Source organism: Cheilinus undulatus, linkage group 6, assembly GCF_018320785.1.
Source record: "Cheilinus undulatus linkage group 6, ASM1832078v1, whole genome shotgun sequence".
Taxonomy (NCBI): domain Eukaryota; kingdom Metazoa; phylum Chordata; class Actinopteri; order Labriformes; family Labridae; genus Cheilinus; species Cheilinus undulatus.
In genome coordinates, this window is record NC_054870.1 from 10,094,412 (window position 1) to 10,121,136 (window position 26,725).

General features: G+C 40.3%; 1 protein-coding gene across 1 annotated transcript in view; it reads left to right on the forward strand.

Moving 5' to 3' along the window:
• The first annotated feature begins 4,904 nt into the window (after window positions 1-4,904).
• The window catches only part of valopa (vertebrate ancient long opsin a), a 37,231-nt gene continuing 15,410 nt past the window's right edge, over window positions 4,905-26,725 (forward strand). The window contains exons 1-4 of the mRNA XM_041789650.1: window positions 4,905-5,271; window positions 16,939-17,149; window positions 23,017-23,134; window positions 26,092-26,325. Coding sequence (XP_041645584.1) covers window positions 4,908-5,271; window positions 16,939-17,149; window positions 23,017-23,134; window positions 26,092-26,325 — 927 coding nt within the window. The 5' untranslated portion in view covers window positions 4,905-4,907. The remainder of the gene's footprint in view (window positions 5,272-16,938; window positions 17,150-23,016; window positions 23,135-26,091; window positions 26,326-26,725) is intronic.

Here is a 26,725-nt window from a genome sequence, read left to right on the forward strand (position 1 = left end):
AGCTGACATGCACCCTCAGTCATGTATGATCCATGTGGTTTATCCTTTTTGGCCTGACATTGTGTCCTTACATTTAGTGGGTTCCAGTTCAGGTGAGCTGGCTGACTTTCACCTACCTAAGTCATACGATTTTAAATGTCCTGTAAGTAAAGGTACTAAAACAGATGTAGAAAAAATAACTGGTAGTATGTTAGTGCTGCTTCCAAGAAAGCACTAGTTTGTAGCTAGAGACAAAAGAAAGTTTCTAAAAACTTAACATGAGAAATATGGACAAGTGGATACACATGAAACTTCAAAGAAGTGACTTTGTTGGCTGTGTCAAATTTAATACGGATTAAAATGGAATATAAAAAATGGGATAGAGATTTCTTTGGTCAGAATGCAACTGGCTGATTCAGACATGGCCCCAGACAGATTCTCTAAGCTTGGCTTTTTTTTTTTAGTTATTCCACAAATGTGTTTATATACTTATGTCATTTTGTATTTCTTTTAAAATCCTCCTTTGTCCTTGCTGATTACCTTCTTTCGCCTACTGAGGATGTTGCAGAAGGAAGTTTGTTGATGGAAAAAAAAAAGTTTGGGCTAAAAGTAATCTCTTTTGTGGCTCTTATTGGGCACAGCACAACCAGGCAGTCGTGTTTGGAAACAGCAGCCAAACCAAAGAGCTGGGATCCACAGGTGTAGACTGTGAGCACAGGTAATAAATCCTCATTTACATGTTGATCAGTGAGCTGTGAAACCGTGGCCTAGTTCACATCAAAGAGGGGACAGCAGGAAGGTAAGTCACCTTAGAGAAGGAGTTCTGGGTACATGTGGACACGACCTTCGAGTTCTCTAAGGCTGCAGTCACATTACAGGCTAAAGTGACCCGGATCACATTTTTTGAGAGGACAGACCGTACATCTCCGACGGCCTCCCTTGCAGACTGTTCATAAGAGATACCGTCTCTGTTAGAATGAAAATACATGCTAATAAACAGGGATGGAAAGTAACTAGTTACATTTACTTAAATTACTGTAATTGAGTAGCTTTTTGTGTACTTGTACTTTTTGAGTAGTTTTTAAAATCCCAACATTTACTTTTACAAGTATGAGTTAAGTATTTTACTTAATTACATATAAAAAGCATCAAGTACTGAGAAAAAAAACAACCCACTGAAATCCACAAATTGTTGTGTTTTGGTGGAATCGTGTAAGTCCATTGCACATGGGCCCCACGGGCTCCAAGTGTGGCATAGGGAACTGGGTAAAGGCAAAATGCATGAAAATCAGTACAGATCTAGACAAAATACAATCACCTGGGAACATCCTCCAATATGTACAGGAAACACACTACCAACAATTAAAGGTCATATTTTGGCTGTTTTGGATAGCATCACAGTTGTCACATCTGAAGGATTTCATTAGATTTTCTCAAAATTTTCAGTGCTTATTCTAGACAAGATGAAGATCTAAAGTTGGACAAACTGTGAGTTTTCAACATAGGGCGAAGCTTTGAACGGGGCCTTAAGTTGGAAAGCCACTTTTCCATCTTTTTTTAAGTGTGCCAACTATTTTGATTCTATACAATCTACAGCGCTTATGTCAGTCATCAGCAAACTTAACAGGGATGATCACATTTTGACTCTTAAAACATTACTGCATCAATTTCATCACTATGTCACAGCACCCCCTTCTGCTAATTGATAATTTCTTCCTCTGAATTTTGATTTTTTTCTTTTAAAACACCTTTAAATACACTATATTGCCAAAAGTATTCACTCACCCATCCAAATAATTGAAATCAGGTGTTTCAATCACTTCCATGGCCACAGGTTTATAAAATCAAGCACCTAGGCATGCAGACTGTGGTACTGTGATGGGATGCCACCTATGCAGCAAGTTCAGTCGTGAAACTTCCTCGCTCCTAAATATTCCACAGTCAACTGTCAGTGGTATTATGACAAAATGGAAGCGATTGGGAACAACAGCATCTCAGCCACAAAATGATAGGCCACGTAAAATGATGGAGCGGGGTTGGGAGATGCTGAGGCGCATAGGTCGGCAACTTTCTGCAGAGTCAATCGCTACAGACCTCCAAACTTCATGTGGCCTTCAGATTAGCTCAAGAACAGTGCATAGAGAGCTTCATGGAATGGGTTTCCATGGCTGAGCAGCTGCATCCAAGCCATACATCACCAAGTGCAATGCGAAGCGTTGGATACAGTGGTGTAAAGCACACCGCCACTGGACTCTAGAGCAGTGGAGACACGTTCTCTGGAGTGATGAATCGTGCTTCTCCATCTGGCAATCTGATGGACGAGTCTGGGTTTGGTGGTTGCCAGGAGAATGGTACTTGTCTGACTGCATTGTGCCAAGTGTAAAGTTTGGTGGAGGGGGGATTATGGTGTGGGGTTGTTTTTCAGGAGCTGGGCTTGGCCCCTTCCAGTGAAAGGAACTCTGAATGCTTCAGCATACCAAGAGATTTTGGACAATTCTATGCTCCCAACTTTGTGGGAACAGTTTGGGGATGCCCCCTTCCTGTTCCAACATGACTGTGCACCAGAGCACAAAGCAAGGTCCATAAAGACATGGATGAGAGAGTTTGGTGTGGACGAACTTGACTGGCCTGCACAGAGTCCTGACCTCAACCTGATAGAACACCTTTGGGATGAATTAGAGCGGAGACTGAGAGCCAGGCCTTCTTGTCCAACATCAGTGTATGACCTCACAAATGCGCTTCTGGAAGAATGGTCAAAAATTCCCATAAACACACTCCTACGCTATGAAATAATCATGGAACATTACAAGACGGAGATGTTTAAAAGTTAAATGCAAAGCCGGAACAACAAAGTAACCGAGTATATGCTACATGTGTCATAATGTTACATAATTATACGTTATTAATTCATAGCCTGGTGAACGTGAAGGTCACAACTTGTCCACGAGAGCGTTTTGGAGTTGTTGGATTGTGTATTTGATGAGTTTGATGAGGGAAAGCCGGAATACCATAAGACTTCATAGAATAGGTAGAGCAGCTGTAATCTCAGGCCCGCCGATCTATAAACAGCTTGCACCGACAACTAAAGGCAACGAACCTATTACTAAGACTATAGGGATTATGGCAATGGGTGATTTTACCAAAATGTTGAAGTATCCCTTTAAGGGTTAAAAACATGCCCTGCAAAACCTGATTACAAAACATTTATAAAAGCTGAGTAACAAGTCTGCTTACAGGAAAAGCAGCTCATCCTCTGTGAAAACATTCTTAATGTTGCATTAGCTGCCTTAGATATGTAGATAATATAGCTACTTAGCTAATGTAACTAAGGACAAGTGACATAGCTGCACAGAAACTGTATGCTGTGGACTTAGCTGAATAAAATGGAAATTGTCATACAGGAGGATGAACCAACTTTTTTGCCCATGGTGAGATTTTAAACAACAGCCTGGTGATTTGGTATTATCCCAGAGAGACCTGTTCTAGCTTTGACAGTACTAGGAAGCTTGGCTTGCTGCCCATTCTTAATGTCCTCTCTGTTAAAGAGCATCTAGAAAGATCAGATGTTTTAAATGGAAAGCTGATTTATTCCGCCTCTTCCTGTTGAAAACAACAGGGGTCAAACGATTAATTTTGAAAGTTGCGATAAATCTCAGAATTTCTGTAGTTAATTGCAATAATCTCCTTTACACACAGATTTCACTATTTAGCAGCAGAACTTTTTTAAAAGAGCAGCACTATCAAACACATCAGTATAAAATCAGCACAGTGATGATTTTGTCACTATGGAGTGTGTAGTGGTATTACTCAGACGTTTCAGTGCTCATGTGTGCTTTCTGAAGGGTGGGACAGTTTAGTCATATTAACTAGTCAACATTTTATATTTTAGGAAAGAGGACAGGAATAGAAGAATGACACAGTGTCTTAAATCTCATGACATGTTCAGTGAGCAGGTGGTTCTGATGGAGAGGTCAGTCTAACCTAATCACAGCCCAGCCTGTTGTGTGAGTTGACCTCCTGATGCCACATTTAGCTGCAGCAAAGAGTGCTATTGATTGTAATTATCATGCAGTAGGAGCAGGAGGCGTTTCATAACTAAAGCATCACAGAAGTGCACACAAGTTGATTAGGAAGCTTGATGGGATCGATCCGTGTGAAGTGACCATCAAGGTGTTAGAAATATACCACTCAAAGCTGTCTGAATCCAGAATTTGTTAGTGTGACACATGAAGTGTAAAACAGGGTCACGTGAGTTTAATTATGACTCAAAGTCCACAATCAGCCTGCTCGGTGCCTAATTGCGCATGGTTAATGAATTACGCACAGGAACGCCGCTGAGCCCGATGTGTAATTCCAGGGCTAAGAACAAAGACTCGCTTGTTTCATTAATCCTGGGTGTCAGAGAGAGGGTGTGTGTGTATTTAGTGTGGGTTTGTGGAGAGGACAGAGTGGAAGCATATGCGTCTGAACGCTCATGAGTGTCCGCAGCGCGCAAGAGGAGCGCACGTGTAGGTCCTGTCGCGTCTCCTGCAGGGCAGCAGTGATGTCGGAGCGCCTATATAAGAGTCTCCAAGATGCCACTGATCGGTCATTCATGCTCTCGCTGCTTGCGCTCTCTAGGACGTCACCTCCCCGCGCACCGTGCAGCGCGTGCTCCACCAAAGCTCCGCTCAGTAACACTTAGAGCCACGCTGCCCCAAGACTTCACGCCGCATTTCTGTCGGATTTTTCTTCGCCTTGCTCCAAACATGCACGTAGGCACAATACTTCAACCGAGAAACTTAGTCAAAGAAGAGTGGCGGCGCGCGCAGGATGCTCCACAGCGCATAGCAGTGAGCGCGACTTTCTAGGAATCACTCCACGTAAAGTTTTGGGAAGAACTATTTTTTTTCTTTACTATCAAGCAGCGCGCACTCCGGGCATGGACAATGGATACTCTCAGCTTGTCAGTGAACGCGGTTTCCTACACTGTGGCGGCTGATCTCTCCCCCACTGATGACCCCTTCAGTGGACCAATTGATGGCATCGCACCGTGGAACTTCACCGTCCTGGCCGTGCTCATGTTCGTGGTCACATCTCTGTCTCTTAGTGAAAACTTTCTCGTCATGTTTGTCACTTTCAAGTTCAAACAGCTCAGGCAGCCGCTGAACTACATCATAGTGAACCTGGCCATCGCGGACTTTCTGGTCTCGCTTACCGGCGGAGTAATAAGTTTCCTCACGAACGCGAGGGGTTACTTCTTCCTGGGGAGGTGGGCGTGCGTCCTGGAGGGGTTTGCTGTGACTTTTTTCGGTAGGTTCCCCCTCTCTTTGTTTTTTTTCTAACATGATTCTGGTTGAGACAACTTCTCTAAGAACTATAGGTGTCAGTACTGGAGCTTTTTACGCACATGTTGCAGGGATGTGTATCAAACAGCTCCACATGGCGCATCCTCAGCGCTCCCTTCAACATCTGTTCGTAAATTAGAGCATCTGGGAGGAAGGTGAAATGAAGAAGACAAATCAGTGCCACTAAAAGCTACACCCAAAGTGAAAAGGAAGATCACAGTGCTGGAAACTTGTTTTTAGATCTTTGGGTACACGTGTGAAATAAGCACTTTCTGTGATAGGGAGGTAATAAAGTTAAGGTTTACAGTAGGGGTGCACTGATACTATTTTTTTCAGACCAAGTACAAATACAAGATATCGCACTGATACCCAATATGTGTTTTATTTTCATTCAATACCCTTTCTGGATAATTTACTACTGCACAGTGTGCAACGTGCTCTACTTTTATTATACTCATTTACCCTAAGATATCATCAGTCTGCAGACATGGCTTTAACTATGCCTGCGTGTTTGGATATTTAGAGAAGAGCATCATGCTTTAAAATGGTATGAAGTGCATTATTGGTAATGTTTGATGAGTATCTTGGGCTTGGCACCTGTTACTAGTACTGGTTTTGGTAAATTCTGAGTTGAAAACATTGATTTTTAATGATCAGACAGCATGAAAGACATAATTTGACATCGCGAAAGTAACTTCCGAGATTCTGGAACTGATTAGAAAATAGTTTTCCACATTGACAAAAAACAAAACAAATAACAAAAAAAAAAAACCCAATCAATTCTATAACTCTAGTTAACAACAAAGTAAAGCAAGAGCACATATGCTACATACTGAGACAGACAGACTTTGTTTTATTATTTATTTAATCTTTATTTAACCAGGATTTATTACCATTGAGATACAAAAATCTCTTTTACAAGGGAGTCCTGGCCAAGACAGCAGCATGACAAGTTTCACATATATGACATTAGAACAGGACAGAGAACAGAGGTTACATCAATCAACAAATCAGCAGCTTTCAGCAGAAAAACACGTGCACACGCTGGTCAAATGTTCCCTAATTCTAGCTTTGTAATCTCCTAAACTAACACAACGCTCAAGTTTAAGATGACGCTGTAACTCTGACCAAGACGATGGAGCAAAAACATTAAAAGCTCTTCGACCAAAGACAGAGCGAGTGCGAGGAGTCTCACACACCATGAGACTAACCGTGACAGATGTGCTCCTTTGAAAGGGCTCAGACAATAAAGACAACTTACATTTAAACACATTTAAAATAAAGTACATGAATGAAGAAATGGCTGTTGAAAGTCTTGTGACGATGCACCACATCTGCCTAATACCAGCATCTGCATATTATAGCTTTAAAAGTTTATCGTCCCACAAGAAAATCTGTAGCAGTATTTAAAGCTGATATCGGATGTACATATCCTTATAAAATGAAAATGTAGTGTTCACATTATAAGGTGTGGCATGCAGTTTAAAGCACAGCCAATAGACCTATTATCACTAAAGTGTGCTCCAAAGACTGTGGTTTTAGTCTGATCTGCAGATTAGGTGCAATTTTTGGCACTTAAGAATGAAGGGATTTTTGGGTTATTTGGAGAACTTTGTCAGGATTGTCTCAGTGAACCACCCTGCTATTAAACCTCATGTTTATTCAGGGTAATTAGTCTTCATTAGAAAGTTTAAGCTCCATAAAAGAGGTGCATTTTCCTTAAGTGTGCTTCAGAGCTCATTGTCAGTCAGCACATTGTAACTGTGCTGTTTGTAGCTCTCTAAAAGGCTGATGAAGCTCGCAGGTAGATGTTCAATTCCCATATAGGGGAGACTTGGTGTTCTTTACCATGGAGAATAAGTGTGTATATTAATATCTGTATTGGCTGAGTGGAAAACAACAAAATCAAATATTGTGCATCTTTGTTTGTGTAGTGCCTTTTTAAGATTGTTATTGGAGGTTATTTAAGATGTTTTTGTGGGTCAGAGGGACTTGGTGGTGTCAGTGCATGGAAGGAGTGGTGGAGTGGGTGTGGAAGGTCTTCTGTAATCATACATACAGTTCAAAGACAGGAGGCTGAAGTGAACCAGACATAGCCGGGCAAAATTAACGAACATCAGGATAAAAATCAAGATGTAAACACGGTAAAGTTGACAAGAAAACACATTTATGCACCTTTAGGATTTAGTTAAAAACAGAAACTTATTGGGTGCTATGTTCAGGGCAGGGTTACCAAGAAATAAAACATGATCTTCCCAGTTCTGCTGTGATATGTAAACAAAAAGACTGTAAAACAGTAGAAAATCATGTTTCTGAGTGTCTAGTAGAGAAAATTCAAAGCCATGCTCACTGTCCTGCTCACACACTGCAGTGCATGACTCCTCATAAGTAGGTTAGCAGTACCGTGACCACCAATAACATTTAACTAAGTCAGTGATGGTGTAGTGGGTCCTCTGGTGTCTGCTGAACTAGAAACGAGAGTGTAGGAAATACCGGGCTAATTTAGGCAAAAACTGCTTATTAGATTCAGTAATAATGTTTGTTAGGTCTTATTTTGGCAGCTCAGAGAGAGGAAGCACATAAAGTCACAGAATGTCTCCATCAGAAAAGAGTCAGTAAGAATGAAGCGGAGGGGAAAATCATCAGCCTCTAATGATTCTGTTATTGAATCATTTTCACAAAATAGCTCAACTAAAGGTGCAGGATTACACCTTTCTGGATGCTCTAATGCTCATGCACACATTGCATGCACAGTCAGACTGTATTTGTAAGAGGCTAGGTGTGTGCATTTCCAGGAAATCTACTATTCAAGTGTTACTGACAGTAACAGAAAATTGGTGGATTCCTGGAGATGGATCGATGCATTTAACAGTTTTAGCATCATTTTATGCTCACTTTAATGAACAAGCTCTCTCTACAATACTAAGTCAAACAGATCATTTAACTTATCTGTGTTAAAATGTTTTGGGAAAAAGATGGTTTCTTAAGAGGAACAAAGCTAGTTTCTTAGCCCCTCACTAGTGTCACTGGATAGACCAGAGCAACCCATCTGGGTAATTTGCTCAGACAATTTCAGCCCCGCCCCTTTCTGAGGGAAAAGGTCCTTAAAAACAAACAGCAGTCAGTGGGAACGTTTGGGTCATGAGGGATTTAAAAGCTTAAAATATGAAAAAGTACAGCTAACCGGTTACTGGGAGCAAAATCTAATGGCCAGTGAGATAAAGATATAACGTAGACCTTTTATGAAAAATGCTTACATCACACCAGTACAAAATGAAATTATAGATGTAGACAAGGGTGTGTTCGGGCTCCCTCCGTCAAACTGGACAAACAGTTCCATCTTGTGATTGGAGATCTCATAAACCAACATCACATACCTTATGTGTGTTGGATCTGAACACGATGTGGTTAATAAGTTAGTGAATGTGTGAAAAAGCTTTTGACAGGCAGACGGACTACAGCTCCTGTTGTCACAGAGAGATCTCTAGCATGAAGAACAGCACCAGTCCAACATTAACCCGCCTTTCTCCTCTAGTTTCAGCCAATATTTTCAAACCTACCACCATCCAGTGTTACGATAATATCAAACAGGTTTGATATTGTCGTAAGTCTTAAATCTGGTCATGTTTTGTGTCTCTCAGCACAATAAATCACTTTATTTTAAACGTATAGGTATATCAGTCTGGAGCTGCTGAATGTCCGCTCAGAACTCAAGAGATTGAAAAACTTCTCTGCTCAGAGCTGCAGTCAGATCTCTGCTCCTGTGTGTTTGTGTCCCTTTCTGTCAATTTATTCCAGGCTGACATGACAAATACGGTAAACCGCCACTGGGATTTTCAAAGTAAAAGCCCGGTCAGTTTGTGCAAGGTTGTTTTGGTGTTTAATTTTCCTTTTGTTTCTACTTGGTGTAAATGATTTAAAAACATTGGATTATAAGAGATTTTAACTCAAATGCAATCTCAGTCTCCTTCTACGTCTTGTTCTCTGCCTAAATGTTGTTATTGTGAATTTCCACAGGATGCATGATGGGAAATAATATCAAAAGGAATCGTATTCTACTCTCGTAGTTAGCGACCACCAGTCTTTGCAAAATCTTATGCTACCATACATCAGAAGACTTTGATAAGATTTGGAAAAGACTCTTGGAAAACTATCAGCTCACACCTGCTCACATCTAAAGACAAGTTTTTAGCGTTTTTAGTCACAGCCTAGTCTCAGACTGAGATTTTACAAAGACTGTGAATCTTGCAGGGTCACTATTTACAAGACTACTACCAGAGTCTTTGAGCAATTTTTCCCCACCATGCATTTTTTCCCCCATCATGCTCTTGGTAGAAACTTACAAAATGGAGGAGAAGCAGCTTTTGGCTACAGCTGCTCTACCTTCGACGTTTCACTGCCGGTGTTTCTTGTTCGTCCATGCCACTCTGCTGCTTTTGTGTTTGTTTTGACCGGCAGGTTTCCTGTTTCTGGTTTGTCAGAGCTCATCTACTGGTTGTTGATAGTGTTACGTCACTGCGACTTGCGATAGTATCAAACATGTTTGATATGATCGCAAGTCAAAGAATAGGAAAAGACTGATATAAAACAGCGCTGATTACCACCTTAAACTTAACAATAGAGATGATGGGAGCACGCCATGACTCCAGTAAGACTCCTAAAATTTACTAAAGACGTTCAGTTTTTAGTCTGTGACTGTGAAAATCTTTTGGTGTAAGCCCAGCTTTAGTCTGAGACTAAAAACTTGTTTAAACGTGAGAGAGTCTCAGATGTCAGTCTTTTTAGAGTCTTTTAAAAGTTTTATCAAAGTCCTCTGGTGTAAGGCCGGCATTAGTGTGTGCATTAGAGTGTATGTGCTTTTTGGATAGTTTTGACTCATAACAGATCTGAGATAAATTAATTTTTAAAACACGTTAATGAAAAGTATCAAAAATTGTTGACAACCTTATTATCTAGTGATGTGCTGAACAACCACACATGGATGAGACTCGGTGTAAAGTCTGGAGGAGAGGACAAAGCCAGATAGGAGTGACCAAAAAAAGGAACTATTTTTATATTAAACCGAATTGTCCTGGTGACGCTATGCGGATGTTGAATCAATAACACACTAAAGTGTTGCATCCATCTTGAAGGCGCCAGTCTAGTTTATCCTTGACAGCAGTTTCAGTGATTGACAGATGTGTTGCAGCGGAGCCCCCTGCATATTCGTGTGTATGTGTGTGAATTAGAGGCTGATTTAGCTGAGCTGGTCCTCTCAGTGACCAGGATGGATGCTCCACTTAATTTTCTATCCTAGTAGAGATTTTTTTCTGTTTCTATTTTAAGCCACACCTGTGCTGTACAGATAAATACACAAAAACTTACTGAACTGAGTGGATGTTTTCTAGAAAAACACACTCTTTGATGGTCAGTTACTAAAGAGCGTTGCAGTCTGGGTGTTAATAGTTTCAGTGAACCTTTTCACAGACTCTTGTTTCAGATGAGTGTGACATAATTGTACAGCGCGGTTTTCTCCTCTCTCTTTTGTCCTCTCCTGTGAGCTGGCTGCAGAGCTAGCTGTGGAGAGATAGGTAATTAACCGGTCTGTGAGAGTGACTTATTACCATAATTAAAGTTGGCTTTTTTTAGCCCATTAGGAGGCAGCCTCATGCACCTACCCATGATCATTAAACAATTTCTAGCAGCAGTGTCTCCACTTTTACCTCTGGACAGTGCAGAGCTGGGATGCTTTGTCAGGAACTGAAAAACATAATCACACTAGAGGGAGATGTAGTCAACAGATGAGCCCCCTGCTGGACATAAAGAAACATAGATTCACACCTTAGCTTTATTTTTATAACACCTTTTTAACAAAGGAAGCTCAGATGGTTTCAAAATAACAAGACTACATTCCCACTCAGAGTGCTGTTTAAAGGAGTGATGCTGACTACCCTGTGATGTTTCGCCTTCACTTTGAATGTCACAGAGGCGTCGTGAGGAATTGAAGTGATCCCCATTGTGCCAGCTTTGCAGGTAGTAACAGAGGCATACAGAGGATCAGAGCAGTGAGAGCAGACCTATCTTTGCATGTCTTGTTTTGTGTTAGGGATGCACAATATTATTGCCCTGATATCAGTATTGCAGGTTATTAAGCTTAAAGAGTTAATTATCTGAACCTGCTGAAAAGAAAATTTTGCTGATATCTAAAACTGATAAATTGGCTGTAAATCTTGGCCTATACTGGCTGTAAATATCCAATGTATGTACGAATAAGTTTGCTCAATTTTAGGCAGAACCCAACCTCAGCTGAAATGAGTTGGGTGCTCCATCTGTGCCATGCACTCAGCACACGGTGCGTTCAGAAGGTATTCAGACTCTCTTCATTCATTTCAGTTTTGGTATGGTGCAGCCTGATGTTACAGTTGTTTGAAATCCTTATTTTCCCTCATTAATCAACACTCAGCAGCCCACACTGATAAACTGAAAAGATAATTTTTGAAATTTTTGCAAATTGATTAAAAAGAGGAGACTGACATATCCCATTGGTAGAAGTTTTCAGAGTCTTTACTCAGTACTTAGTTGTAGCACCTCTGGCAACAGTTACAGCCTTGAGCCTTTTTGAAGCTTTGCACGCCTTGATTGGAGGATTTTCTGCCATTCTTCTTTGCAAATCCTCGCAACCTTTGACAGTTTGGATGAAGACTGTCAGGGAACAGTCATTTTCAGGTCTCTCCAGACATTTACAGAGCTGTCCCTAACCTGCAATTTTCACATAGGACAATCGCACCGTGCACCAAAATGCCGCTGGTTTGCTCTGAACGAAGGTGTTTAGTGCCACATTATGTAATAACGTCGCATTATGTAATAACCCTAACCACAGGACTTAGTGTGGGCTCTAAGGTATGCCCTACCCAACTACCTTGCCCTAACTCTAACAGCTTAGTGACTTATGCCTAAACCTAACCCCCCTTCAGGGCTCTAGACTAAACACCTAACCTTAACCCTAGGACTTAAGGTGGGCTCCAGGGTATATCCTACTACCTTGCTTTAACCCTAACCGCTTAGTGGCTCACAAAATGCGGCGTTATTACATAATGAATTGAAAATTTATTACATAATTCGGTGTTATTACATAATGTGGGTGTCCTTACTCACTGGAAGCATGTCTAGAGCGCCGCCCCATGGTGCGCAGCCCTGATCAGTGGTTAGCGATCACGGGAGAACTGCGTGTTCACACAGGAATAATATGTTAACTGTAGGGGTGTAGGGGTGTCAAAATTTCAGTTCGGTACGTACCTCAGTTTTAAAGTCACGAATTGGTACATTTTTGGTATGGTAATTAAAGCAAATAAACTGATTAAATTTTTTTTTTTTAATCAAAATAAATAGGCTGAATAAATTACATTTGAATTATTAATAATGCTGCAACCTCCTTCCATAAGGTCCTCAATTAATAAAAATATTAATAAATACATTTTTGAATTACTAGGTTATTTTAATTGATATATTGACATATTTGTACTCATTCTTTAAACACTAAATTTCCCAGCCATCGTGAACACATCATCATACAACCGCAAGTTAGCTTGTCAAGTATGCTAATCAACGTCTATCCTGCCGATTTCAACATGGACGTTGTATGTGGAAATTGGAGGTAAGCCTCCTGTATTGTCTTGGTTATGTGCTTAGGGTCATTGTCATGTTGAAGGGTGAATCTTCGGCCCAGTCTAAGGTCTTCTGTACTTCACTCCATTCAGTTTTCCCTTGACCTGGACCAGTCTCCCTGTCCCTGCTTCTGCAAAGATATGCACTTTATATGGGCACCATATTCAGTGGCATAGAGAAATCAATGTAAACGTAATGATGGCAGTTTTTTTTTGTACTGTGATGTAGTGGAAATGCACTGTGAAAAAAATCTTACCTATCACATTTGCACAGAAGATCTACAAGAAATAATTGATGGACAATCATTAAGACCAATACACCATCAGGACCCTAAGGTGTGGGGGTAAATTGTTGTTGACCCCTCTCAACAGAGCACTATTTATAATGCACTGGCTCAGCCTCCAGCTCCGATATGTCACTAATTGTTGTCATGCCCCAGAGTCACCCAACAAATCATTGATTTCAACACTAGAACCACTGGGGTCTTTATATAGCTAAAACTGCGAGTGGGTAAAACTGATGAGGATTGCATTGATTTGTATAAAGAGCACCGTTCAAGAGCAATTATTTAACCCCTGATAATGAACAACTGATCAGCCACAGAAAGAGAACTGGATCACTGTTGGATATGACCCGTCACGTGTAAAATCCTCCCTGGACTGATTGCTTAGTCCTGAAACTTCCCCACCATCAGATTCTTCCTTGCTCCACGTATTCAGAATATTAAGTGACACTTCACAACAATGAATCTCTTTTGCCTGTATTATCCTGGTTGATGGTTAGTCTGAGACTTCTGATTAGGCAGTGCAGCAACAGAAAGAAAAACAGCCTTGTTTTTGAGGCATTTAGGCATTAAGGCAGTTCTTATGTTTGCAATGCTCTGGCTCTAAACCCCAACCCACACATGACAGACTGTCATCCAGCTCCTGAGTCACATAACATTACATCTTTAAGGCCAAATCAGACCACATGTGTTACATTAAAGCACACTGGGATTGAGTATTTCCTGTTTACACTGCATACTGTGGGTCTGATTCAATAACTCTGACCTGTGACCACTAATAGCTCCAAAAACACACCATCATTTGCTCCCTGTCTGCTCTGTCTCAAGGTCTAATTCACAAAACATATAGTACTCCTGATATTCAGGCTGAAACATGCCCATAAAGTTCTCATCCTGTGTTCAAAACAATCGGGCCTAGTGTGAGAGCACCCTTAGTCAACTTGTCTAATATCAACAAAACTCACTGTTTACAGTCAAAATTGAGCACTAACTGTCAGACAGGATCACAGCAGCATTTGTTAAATAATGTGAAGTTAGTTTGCTGAATGTGTCTAACCTTAGCAGTGTTAACACTGCCAGACTTTGATCTTCTCAGCAGGTTAATGTTCACATTCCTGGGATGAATGTTATCTCTAATTGCTTTGCTCATTTGTGAGTATAACCTGACATGGATTACGTGCAACTTTACCCCCATTTTCAAGATCAAAATGGTGCTGATCAGGGCTATTTCTACAAGATGCTAGCAATGCTATCGACTGTTGTTTACAGTCATGTTACAGAGCATAACGATGACAGGGCTCTAGCTACAGTGGCTAGTGGGGATGGGTGGCTGTGTTACAGTTAACACAGACTATTTGATTGGGATTATGGGTCTGTACTAATAAAAAATATTATGAATTAGGTCAACTGACTAGTAATTGTGCTGCAGAGGGACTGGATGTTTAGCTGGGTAATCTTGCACATCCTTACTACACAAGGTTTTGAAGGAACCCTGAATGAGCAGGCAAGTTCACCTTATTGGATAGATATTTGTGTCTCTCGTGTGTATTTTGACCAAACAACTCACTAGATATCTGCATTTTGAATAAATTTGAACTGACGAACTGACCAGGAGGCTGCCATGTTTTGCTCTGCACTGGCAGTGTGATGTCACTTGGCCAGAGCGCTCCTCAGTGTACTACACCTGAACTACCCGTTTAGACTGGCAGCCAGTGTGAGGGCTGCATCTGTATGTTTCACGCACGGACAGTTTTGATATTTGAGGTCTCCTTTATTATTCCATGCACCCCGAGCAATTATTGATCAACATAGACTGGAGACAAAGTCAACACGCAACAAACTCATGCCTGGTATTAAAGCTGTGATGGTGCATGCCGGATCAGACACGCGCAGCAGCTTCAAGCAATAAAACAGACTGCTGAAATGCGGCCTCCTGATGAATATGAACTCAGATCAACTCAAAATGGGATGAATATGAGAGATACAAATATCTATCCAATTAGGTGAATTTGCCTGATCATGTCAGGTTCCTTTTAAGTATATATATAGTTGCTGACAGCCCTAGAAGGTGAACCTCATATGAAGAATGACTATGTCAAAGTCATATTTCCAGACTTGGTATACATTTCTTTTAGAGTCAAACTGAGGTGGAATTGTTTTCCTGAATACTCGAAAGCTTGAATACGACATCTCATTTATATACAACCTAGTGGGCAGTAAACTGGTATTAATACCATCACCTGTAAAATTTTTACCACGGAATAGATTTTTGCAACATGACTGGTTTAATTTCTATGCTGTGCTGTATTGCATACACGAGGCATATCCGCTCCCACAGCTGATGGAGTGAGAGATTTGTGACAGACAGCTCAGGCTCAGTCCAGTCATTAGCATGTTTAGCACTAGCGTTACGTTTAGTCAGGTAACAAACCAAAAACCGCCCCCCTTGCCCTTGTAACTAAGCACGGTTAACAGCAAAACGTGTTCTTTCCTCTCACAGTTTGGTCACTGTACCGCAACAAAGTCAGCCTGCCTGGGGCTTTAACACAAGCTAAGTGCTGCTTTGGCTGGTCTCAGTTTGTGTAGAGCCCAGCGCTGCAGCTGTTCTTCTTTCAGGGGCTTAAACAACCGTTAAAAGGTTTGTTTTAACCTATGACTTTCTTTTCTAAGTCCACAGTGAGTCAAAGATCCAGGCTGCAATGTTAAATGGGGTCAGAAAAGCAGCTGTAAAGTAGCTGTAAACTAACGCTTTTATTGTGAACGCCTTCATCAGGAATTGTGCTCGAATTATAAGGAGCTTAACACACCTCAGCAGGATAGAGATGAAATGTGAAACTTGGAGGGCAGTTAGACAGAAGTAAACCCAGAGACTTAAAAAAAATTCTGTGTACAGTAGTAGTACACAGAGACTCTGTTTGCTCTGCAGCACAGTTAGGGGAACATCTAACCCTGTTTGTGTGTTTTTATTAATTAGACAGTATCTTCTTGTCATGTTTTTCCAGTTTAGTGAGTGCAAAAGCTACACTTGTGTGAATTAAGTTGTTAAGTATTTCTACACCTAAAATTTCTGATTCTATTTAAGTTCTCTGTTAAAAGGAATATTGCTTTCTTTAGCCTTTCCTCCTTTATTGTAGGCCTATGTTGATTTTGCTTAAAAAAACTGAGTCAAGAATCCTTTTTTGTGTAAACTCTCATGCAAAATATTATCAACTGAGTTGTTTTTCTTACAGCTTTATTTTTCTTGAGGTGGGAGTTGCAGCTTCAGCCATTTTGTAAATGGAAAGTCTTAAAGTTTTTAACAGTCTGTCAAGAAGGAAATTTCAAAAAAAGTATAGAGCATATCAGAAAGGATAATAGTCATTAGATAAAGTCATAAAAATAAAAAATTACAGAAAAAAACAGTAACTATCATAACTAAAAGAAACACATAGTAAAACATGATCAAATAAGAACCAGAGAAACAAAAAACAGAAATGAATAAAGTTGAAATATAATGCCCTGTATAAGCCAGATTAAACACAGTGTTTTATTTCCATTGGACTATTCAAAAGACTGTCATGATATGAATGAAAACATGTAGAAACATTGTCAACATGCTGTGTTTAATAATCAGTGGTAGCCACAGATCTTGGATTTTTTATACATATTAAAACAAATCTCAGGACTTGGGGTCTTGTGTTTCTGACCTCCTGCTGTTCCTTTCAGGGATCGTAGCTCTGTGGTCGCTCGCCGTTCTCTCCTTTGAACGATTTTTCGTGATCTGCCGACCTCTGGGAAACATCCGACTGCAGGCGAAGCACGCCATCCTGGGTCTGCTGTTTGTATGGAGCTTCTCCTTCATCTGGACCTTCCCTCCAGTTCTGGGCTGGAACAGATACACTGTCAGCAAGATTGGGACCACCTGTGAGCCAGACTGGTGAGAGAAAAGCTAATTTACTATCTCAGTGTGAACTGTTGGTGTTAAGCTCTTTCAACAGAGACAAATTCATCCAAGAAAGCTCATTCAATCCCAACTTTTTGAATTTTGATGGGGTTTTTTTTGTTTTTTTTATAGCTCTGAGTTTAAAGTTGAAAATCATACAGAAAACCCTGGGGCCCAAAATAGGAGCCCAATAAGAGGGTTTATAATTTTGATACATATGAGATTATAAGATAAAAAGTCAAAATTATGAAATAGTACATTGAAATTATGAGATGAAAGTCATGGTAATAAGAAAAAAGTCAAAATTATGAAATAGTACATTGAAATTATGAGATGAAAGTCATGGTAATAAGAAAAAAGTCAAAATTATGAGGAAAAAAGTCTTTTTTTGTTAGATATAAAGTCAAAATTCTTAGATAAAAGTCAGAATTATGAGATAATAAAACAAAATTATGAGACAGAAAGTCAGAATTATGAGAGTATATATCACAATTATGGTATAAAAAGTCAAAATTCTTAGATAAAATTTAGAATTATGAGATAATAAGTCAAAATATGAGATAAAGTTTTATCTCAGAATTTCAAGTTTTTGTCTCATAATTTAGACTTTTTAATCTCATAGTCATGACTTAGGATTCTTTTTTTTTTCTTTCTCTTCCATTTTTCTTGTTTAAGTTTTGGAAATGGACTTCCATGCATAACTCTGCCATATGGTAAATCTGAAGGACAATGACAACATTAGTACTGCTGTGAACAGCATTATGCCACACATTTCATGGTGCAAAAGCTATGGAGCATACATGGACATTCAAGTAAATTCTAGTTCAATTGAGGTGTACGTATCCAAGAGAAAGTCAGTCCCCAGCTGCATTATCTAGTTGTGCTACTTTGTGCACACCCAACCATTACTGTCCTTTTAACTCTGTTTTGGTTCACACCAAATTGCAGGGCTTTCAAAAAATGTATTTAAAAGGACTTTTAATGTGTTCAGCAAACCTCTGTAACTGCAGTGCTATCAGCCGATACCGAGTACCAATCCTATAATAATAATAATAATATACCAGTGTGAACTTTCTGGGCTGACTGTACAGCTTAGCAAATTATTTAAGACCTATATTTGACTCAGAACATGGCTCAACCAATAGAATCAGAAAGTATAGTTATTATTGATTATTATTTTTCCTTTATGCTCTCTTCAGACAGCATGACCTGATTACGGAAAGACGTGACATTGCTTGACACATGCTCACAGAAGGTAAACAATATGACAGTTAGTATTCAAGCAAGCAGCAATAAATCATCATAATTGGATTAAAAGTATCAGACGTATTTCCAACACTTGCTTCATGTTGCTGTTGTTACAGCACAAATATGGAGAGGAAAGAACCCATGTTGAACCTGATTTGTCGAGCTGTGCTGCAGATTAATTAAACTGGTGTGATGTTGGGTTAGTTACCTGGCTGCTCTTTAGTATCTGAGCGAAACATGCCGATGACTTAACTCAGATTGTGCTGTTGTCTGTCACATATCACTTTGCTACTCTTCTTTTAACTCTCCATGATCATGAGTGGTAGTTTGAGCAATCAGTGGCAATGGTTTTACCTCCTATGTGCACAACAACACAATGCACCATTGATGACAGCGTTGCATAAATCAATTTTGTGGCAGAAGTCATATCAGTGACAGTATTTATAGCAGTGTACAACCCACCACTATATACAGCCCGAACTCTCTGTTGTGCCCTCTAGAGGTATCCCCCAGTAAAACACCAGGCATAGAAATGTGTGTTGTCACGCAGCCTGTTGTGTACATAAATGAAAGCTTGAATAGCAAGTATATCTCAGGCCTTAAAATAACTCTTTCCTAGCCCCTGCAGACTCTTGCCTTGTGTCAAATACAGTTCTACACTCATCATTAAGCCCACAAAGATCTCTGTATTATTGTATATCTTATCACACATCTCACAAACAAACAGATAAACGTTACAGACAGTCTACTTTCAGCCCTGTGGCTCAGATCTATATTGCAGCTTCAGCTCTGTAGTCTCACACTGTGTAAATATGCCTCATGGAGAGAGGCTGAAAGCATGACGGCTCTGACCTTGGCCCTCAGGGTGCCGTATGGGTAATGTTATTTAGCTGCTTTGATCAAAGGCGTGCAGATAGGAGTGCTTGCCTTGAGCCATGTGTGGGAACCTGCACTCAGATGAAGCGTGGGGGGAATGAATGATTCAGACAATACAATTAAGACATCACCTTATGGAAATAACCGGCGCATAGATGACCCGCTCCTCCTCTAACTGCACACAGTGTGAGATCTGTCAGGAAACATTTGGTGAACAGTGGGAGCTGAAGCAGCGCAGGTGCTCCAGGTGCAGAATGCTGCCACACGTACAGCCGGATGCATCTTAAAAGCCTCATTTATGTGCATCTTTTCATCTCTGGATGTATGCAGATATTCAACTCCGGGACTTTCTGAATGTAAAGTAGCATGCAGACAAAGGTCAGGAGGAGAGGTCTATGTCTGTAGATTGTCTGCAGGTGCCTATAACCTTGGTGAGGGTTCGGATATAATCTCCTGCTTATATGCTGTCTTTCAAATCCCTTTCAGTGTTCAAGTATTGTGTCATCACAGAGACATGCAGATGGAGGATCTCTGCTCAAATCCTCTGCCTTGCTGGGGAAATGGGCACACATACAGCAGAAAGAGTACCTGCTGACATGAACTCATTAAAACATCATCATTATTAATGTTTGGGAGGCTGGCATGTGCAAAGATAAGACTGCTCTCCAGTCAACTTTTATATTCTTTAAAAAAAAAAACATTTTTGATGTGGTTAAAAACCTGACCTAATTTATTATGGCATCAAGATTGGTGTTTGAGCATATGGTCACTGTAAAATAAAATGAGGTGAAGGGTTTTTGTTAGGACTGGAGTATTATGCTTTTATGTTAGTTGAATTTTATCAAGATTTTTGGTGCTGATTAAAGGTAGGCTCTCTATCCTGAGGTTGGTTCAAGATATCCCACTCCTACAATGATCCCCATAGAGTCAAAGTCATCCTGTCAGACAGCAACATCACTAGATCTCACCCTAGATCAGCCTTTCTCAACACTTTTTCTGTCATGGCACCATTAAAAATGTTGACAAGTCTTGAGTAAAATGAACATCACAATGACTGTCATGAGATTGATGCAATAACAGAATCAATGAGATAGATCGCTACAGAACACCTGTGCCATTATTTAAATGCCTTGAATGAAATGCATTGTGGCTGTGCAGACTTTAAACTGACATGTTAATGCATTTTACACACCTGCCAAAACTGAGAAAGAATTCAAGACCCCTCCCTACATAGATGTGATGTCAGGAGCATGTGAGGCACTTTTGATTATTTGTGCAGGGAAAGATAATGATCTGCATATTCTTGATAATTCTTTGTGACATTTAAAGCACTTTGAAGGCACCCCTGATTATGCCAGAAGGCACCCCAGGGTGCCACGGCATCCCTGACGTAAAAGGCACAATTTCCATCAATGTATATGGAAGCAGAGGTACATTGGTTTAACATTGGTATTGGCTAATATCAAGATAAGATAAGATATTCCCTTATTAGTCCCACAAGGAGAAATTCCAATTATTTCTTTTTAAGATTATATACAGTGCTTAACAAATTTATTAGACCACCATCCAAAGTAAGGTTTATGCCACAGCTGCCCTAAATTAACAGCATTGGTAATTACCAAAATCATTTTTTATGTTTCTGTAATGGTTAATACTCCAATATGTAGAAGCTCTTTAGCATGATATTCTTAATGCTAAAATATAATTATTATTGTTATCCATGAATTTTCAAATTTACTCATTTACAAAAAAAACTGAAAAAATAGTAAAGCACATTAATATTTCTTGATTAATATGTCAAATTAAAGTTATTTACTTGCATTCCTGAAGAGAAAAATGAGTTTTAGAGGTTGAATGTTATGCTTGATTCATTTCTGACTTCTCAGAGATGAAATGTGAGCCGGCTCAAATTTGGGTATAAAAAGGTGAATTCAGTTTGAAATCCCTCATTCCTGGTTAAAATGGTAAAACGTGGAGAGGTCACTGAAAATGAAAGAGTTCGCATTAAAGCACTTCATGATGCTGGATGGTCTCTGAGACAAATATGACAGGTGGTCTAATAAATTTGTTAAGCACTGTATCTATATATTCTGCAAGTTGGCAGAAGAGCGAAAACATCTTTCCCAACATGAAACCTTTTTGGTGTTGTTTTTATTCTTTATTTCGAACAGAAACATCGTCCAGTTCTGGTCAAAGGTAAAGCTATATCCGAGGTAATCACCGCAGTGGAGGCAGCCATTGCTGACAGCTTTCTTTACAACAAAACCACGCCCATAGCGAAACTCTGTATGTATAGCTCTGAAAGTAGCCACTCACTCAGTCAGACACATACAGAGCCATTTGTAGGGCTGGCCTCAGCTGTCAGCACAAAACAGGGGGCAGTTTGTTCTTTTACAGCAGTTTGAAACCCACATTTTAGCCATAAATGGATTTCCATTTTTCATTTCTCTCTATTGTTCATTATTGAAAGACAATTTAAGCTCCCAGGGGCCAAATATAATCTGTGTACTGTGTTGCAACAATTTCAAGCAGTCAGCAACTGAGTTGAGAATTCTTGGTTTGCTGCTTTGCTACACTGATATTTATTGGATGGATTTTTTTTTTTTTGGCAAATCAAATGTAGTTAGAACCCTTGCTCTTGCTCTCCAAAATTAGCTTCCCAATTAAAATCCCAGGTACAGGAGAATTAGTGGACACACTGACAACAGAGCTTGCAGGGCCACCCTGTTGTCTAAATATGGTCACTTTTGGCGCCAGGGACAATTTTGCAGCAGCCTAAATGCCAAACTAGATGCCTCAAAGTGATGTGACTGGCTGATGTTAGAGATGCTTCATCCATCTCAGTTGGAGGTGCAGGTTTGTTTATAAAAAAGAGAAGAAGAAAAAATAAACTTATCATTGTCCTTCCCTTGTTGTCTGCACTGTCAGCTGCATGATTGTATCAAAGATGCATAAATAAATAAAGTTATGTCCAGTTCTTTGCCTGATTTGACTTCCAATCAGGGAGAAAGTTTTATTTATGCTTTCTATACCATGTTATGATCTGAGATAGGCTTCTGTGAGAATTTTAGTGATTTAGTGCACGTAAACCTCAGCCTCCTAGCTTTGTTTCCTTCTAACCACTATATGGTAGCCACAGCTGCAATAAGGCCATCCAAACAAACCAGGCAAATCTTCATGCATTATGAATTTCTAGTTTACATGTTTGTCACATGTCAATAAATACATGAAGAGCAAGGTGTGATGGCCTGTATCAAATATGTGTTCAGCCACACGTGTGAGCTTTAAAATTCATGAATATAAATATTTGTTGTGTCTGCCAGGTGTTTCCTTACACATTAATGAGAAGTTTGTTTTATTTAGCGGTGGAAGTTATTCTCATGGAAATGACTAAATGAGACTAATTTAGGAGCCTGGAGGTTCCTTATTGTGTCACAGAGATTTGTCTCAGCTGTGAAATTTTCCTTTTAACTGAAGCTCAAATGATGAGTAACACTTTCATCCTTTTCTCCAGCAAGATAAAAGCCTGCAAATGTCAAAATAACATTTCACGACAGCTCATAGCTGAAATTATGGTATTATTAACCAGTCCGTTCTTCAAGGCAAACACAAGTGTTGTTGATCAATGATCGCGCTGATTACTGTTTCTAATGGTCAGGGTTGGAGCAGTTATATGTTTGGTTCATACGTTTACCAAGCTTGACTGATTTGACTCTGTTGTTGTCCACCTTTGACAGGTATTCGACCAATGCGAGGGACCACAGCTACATCATCACCTTCTTCACCACCTGCTTCATTCTGCCTCTCAGTCTAATATTCTTCTGCTATGGAAAACTTCTACGGAAGCTCAGAAAGGTCAGTATAAGTTTTAAATACCATTTAGTTATATCACTGATTTGAACTCAAACTCAAATCTAATCCAACCATCCTTTGGTGCCAAAGCAATGATGTTAAACTCCTGAGAATTTGAATACAGTGAATTCAGCCTCCGTCCACTTTATTAGATACACCTTTCTGTGCTGAGCTGGACCCCTTTTTGCCTTTAGACCTGCTTCAGTTCTCCGTGGCAGAGATTGAGTAAGTTCCAAGAAAGATTCCTTGGAGATTTTGGTCCATAAGGATAAGATAACATCATGCAATTACTGCAGATATACTTGCAGCACATCCATAATGTGAATCCCCCATTTCAACACAAATTCTCAAAGGCGCTCTGCTAGAGTGAGATCTGATAATTGTAGAGGCCATTTGAGTAAAGGGAGCCTGTCATCATGTTCAAAACAGCAGTTTGAAACGATTTGAGCTTAGTAACATGGGGTGTTGTCCAGTTGACAGTAGACATCAGAAGATGGGCACACTGTAGACGGAGGCAGGCTGTTGCATTTAAACAATAATCAGTTGGTACTAGAGTGCCGGAAGTGCACCAAGAAAATATACTCTTCACCAGTGGTTCTCAACTGGTTGGGCCTAAGGACCCACCATCATGACTTTACAAAGAATCGCGATCCAAATTCTTCAAAATGTTCAACCACTAAAATTTATCTAATGAAGGAAATGTTACTGTTTGAACTGTAAATGGATCAAAAGAGACATGACAAAACAAGAGCACCGCATTACAGGACAAGCATGCAAACATTTAAATTACTCATTTTTCCTCAAGACACTAATCAAAATTAGGAAATTTCTAAAGGAAAAAAAACAGCTTTGTCATCCAATTTGTTCAGCACACCTTCCCAAACCACTGGAGGAAGCTTCACGACCCACATTCTTTCCTGATCCACCGGTTGAGAACCACTGCCTGACACCATGACACTAATGATACAAGACAGGATGGATCCATATTTTCATATTCTTTCCCTCTGCTTCAAGGTTTAATATGTTATGCATTCAGAGATGCTCTTCACATAGATAGATTGTACCAGTGTTAACTGAGTTATTGTTGGTGCTCTTCTATCAGCTCAGTCCAATCTAAACTTTCTCCTCTAATGTCCGCCAGAAACAAGACATCTTGGTCCAGAGAACATTCACTGGATATTTCCTCTTTTTTGGACCATCCATCCATTTTCTTAACCGCTTATCCTGTTTGGGGTTGCAGGGGGGCTGGAGCCTATCCCAGCTGTCATTAAGCAAGAGGCGGGGTACACCCTGGACTGGTCGCCAGTCAATCGCAGGGCTGACTTATAGAGACAGACAACCAGGCATGCTCACAATCACACCTACAGCCAATTTAGAGTCACCGTTTAACCTAATGAGCATGTTTTTGGCAGCGGGAGGAAGCCAGAGAACGGAGAGAACCCACGTGTGGATGGAGAAAACATGCAAACTCCACACAGAAAGACCCTGACCAGGAAGCGAACCCAGGACCTTCTTGCTATGAGGCAACAACGCTAACCCCTTCACTGCCGTGCAGCCCTCTTTTTTTCGACCATTCTCTGTTAAACTGAGCGTACACTGTGCAAATTCAAGCAAACTCCTGTAACAGTCTTGGTGTTATACCAAAGCACAACATACAGTTGAATCATTCACAACTTACAACCATAACACATGATTTATGTGCTTATACTCTGTGGTCTGATGGCTGTGCACAACCTGAGTGCTCAGGCTGTATGAGTGAAGTGTGGACTTCCCTCATGCTCGGCGTAAACTGTGTGATTTAAAGAATGGGTCAACCGATTATCTGCCTGACAATTATTTGGGATTTGGCCATATTTACCTTGTTGTATCAGCATTTTGTTTTCCGGGAAATCAATAGATTTAATGTGCTACTTTGGCTCCACTACAGAGTTTGTCTTCTCCTAAGGCTTTTTTCATTCTCCAGTCTCACCAACTGTCCTGTATACAAAACAATCTGATTGGCTTGAGCACCAGCCATGTTGATACACACAGGGATACATTTTATATTTTCTTTCACTTTTTTATTATGCAACTTTTCTTTCGCCCCATTAAGTACATTTTATAGATTATAATAAATGTATATCGGTTGTAAATATTGCTAACTGGTCCTGTTAACTGCAAATAATCAGTATCTTATCAGCCCTGACAGAACACTATCGCTCGACCCCTGGTTAGAAGAAAGTGTATGCCCAGCATGAGTGAACTCAGATGGACAGGTGCTTGACAGTGAAGCAGATCATTGGTTGTTGTCCTTCAGACAGATCCCCAAGATGTCACAGGATATTTATTATTTGGCTGCTAGTTGTGTTTGCTGGCAATGCTGTTTATATGTATGAGAGAGAGACACAGGGATATGATTTGACTTTGACCTCAATGTGTGAGACTTTTCAAAGAGAACTCCATTAATATCTATTACAGTCTGTAAATACTTCGCTCTTACTGTGTGACCACCTAGGTCATGCATGACCGTCAGACTGTACAGATTTAGTTGCACATAAATTGTGTGTTTTTTGTGCACCATATATGGTTCAGTCACATTCTTTGAGCTGACATGACTGTTGTAGAGTCATCTTGAAATAGCACGGTATATGCTTGACCTTAGTGAAAACTGTTAGACAGGAGTTTGACATCTGAAGCTGCTAGTTGGTGTCTATTAGAAATCCTGGTACTGATCCCCCCTGAAGAGTCATCATACTGGGACCTGGTCTGCCTCAAGGAGCTGGAAACAGCAGGAAGGGGGACCAACCCACCTGTGAGAGAGAACAGGAGAAGTTTTGGACACAGAAATGATGACATGATGAAGTATTTAGTTTACCTGGTGTCAGAAGAAAGGAATATTTGCAGGTTATGTGAAATTAAAGCAATCAAATCGTGCAAAGTCCAGCTACATGACTTCACATCTGCTTCTGCGTCTCCTCCAGGTGTCTCATGGCCGTCTGGCCACAGCCAGGAAGCCGGAGCGTCAGGTGACCCGTATGGTGGTGGTAATGATAATAGCGTTCATGGTTGGCTGGACGCCGTATGCCGCCTTCTCCATACTGGTCACAGCTTATCCATCCATCGAACTGGACCCCCGGCTGGCCTCCATCCCTGCTTTCTTCTCCAAAACAGCTGCTGTGTACAACCCCATCATCTACGTCTTCATGAACAAACAGGTAACATTGGGTTTTTCATCATAGGCTGTTTGGATGATGTTTCTTTGACATATTCATGTACACGTTGGTACCATTCTGCAGCAGTGTGGAGAAGCTGAAACCACTCAGCAGATTTCAGCTACCAAATCCTGGGATATTCTCTCTGTTGTTGTCGGGTTGTTAGCCCGTCACTCAATAATGCATGCTGAATGAATAAGAGAAAGGTGAAATCCAGAGAGTGCAATTGTCCGTGCATGGATCTCTTAAAAAATACATTAGTCATCTATTGTATGATTGTGAAAGAGCCGATGCTGACATTTCATGCCATTTACTTGTTCAATTTTACATTGTGCTGTGCAGCCATTTGTCAGTGAAAGTGAGACACACACTCTTATTGACTATATACTGTCTATTGACTGCA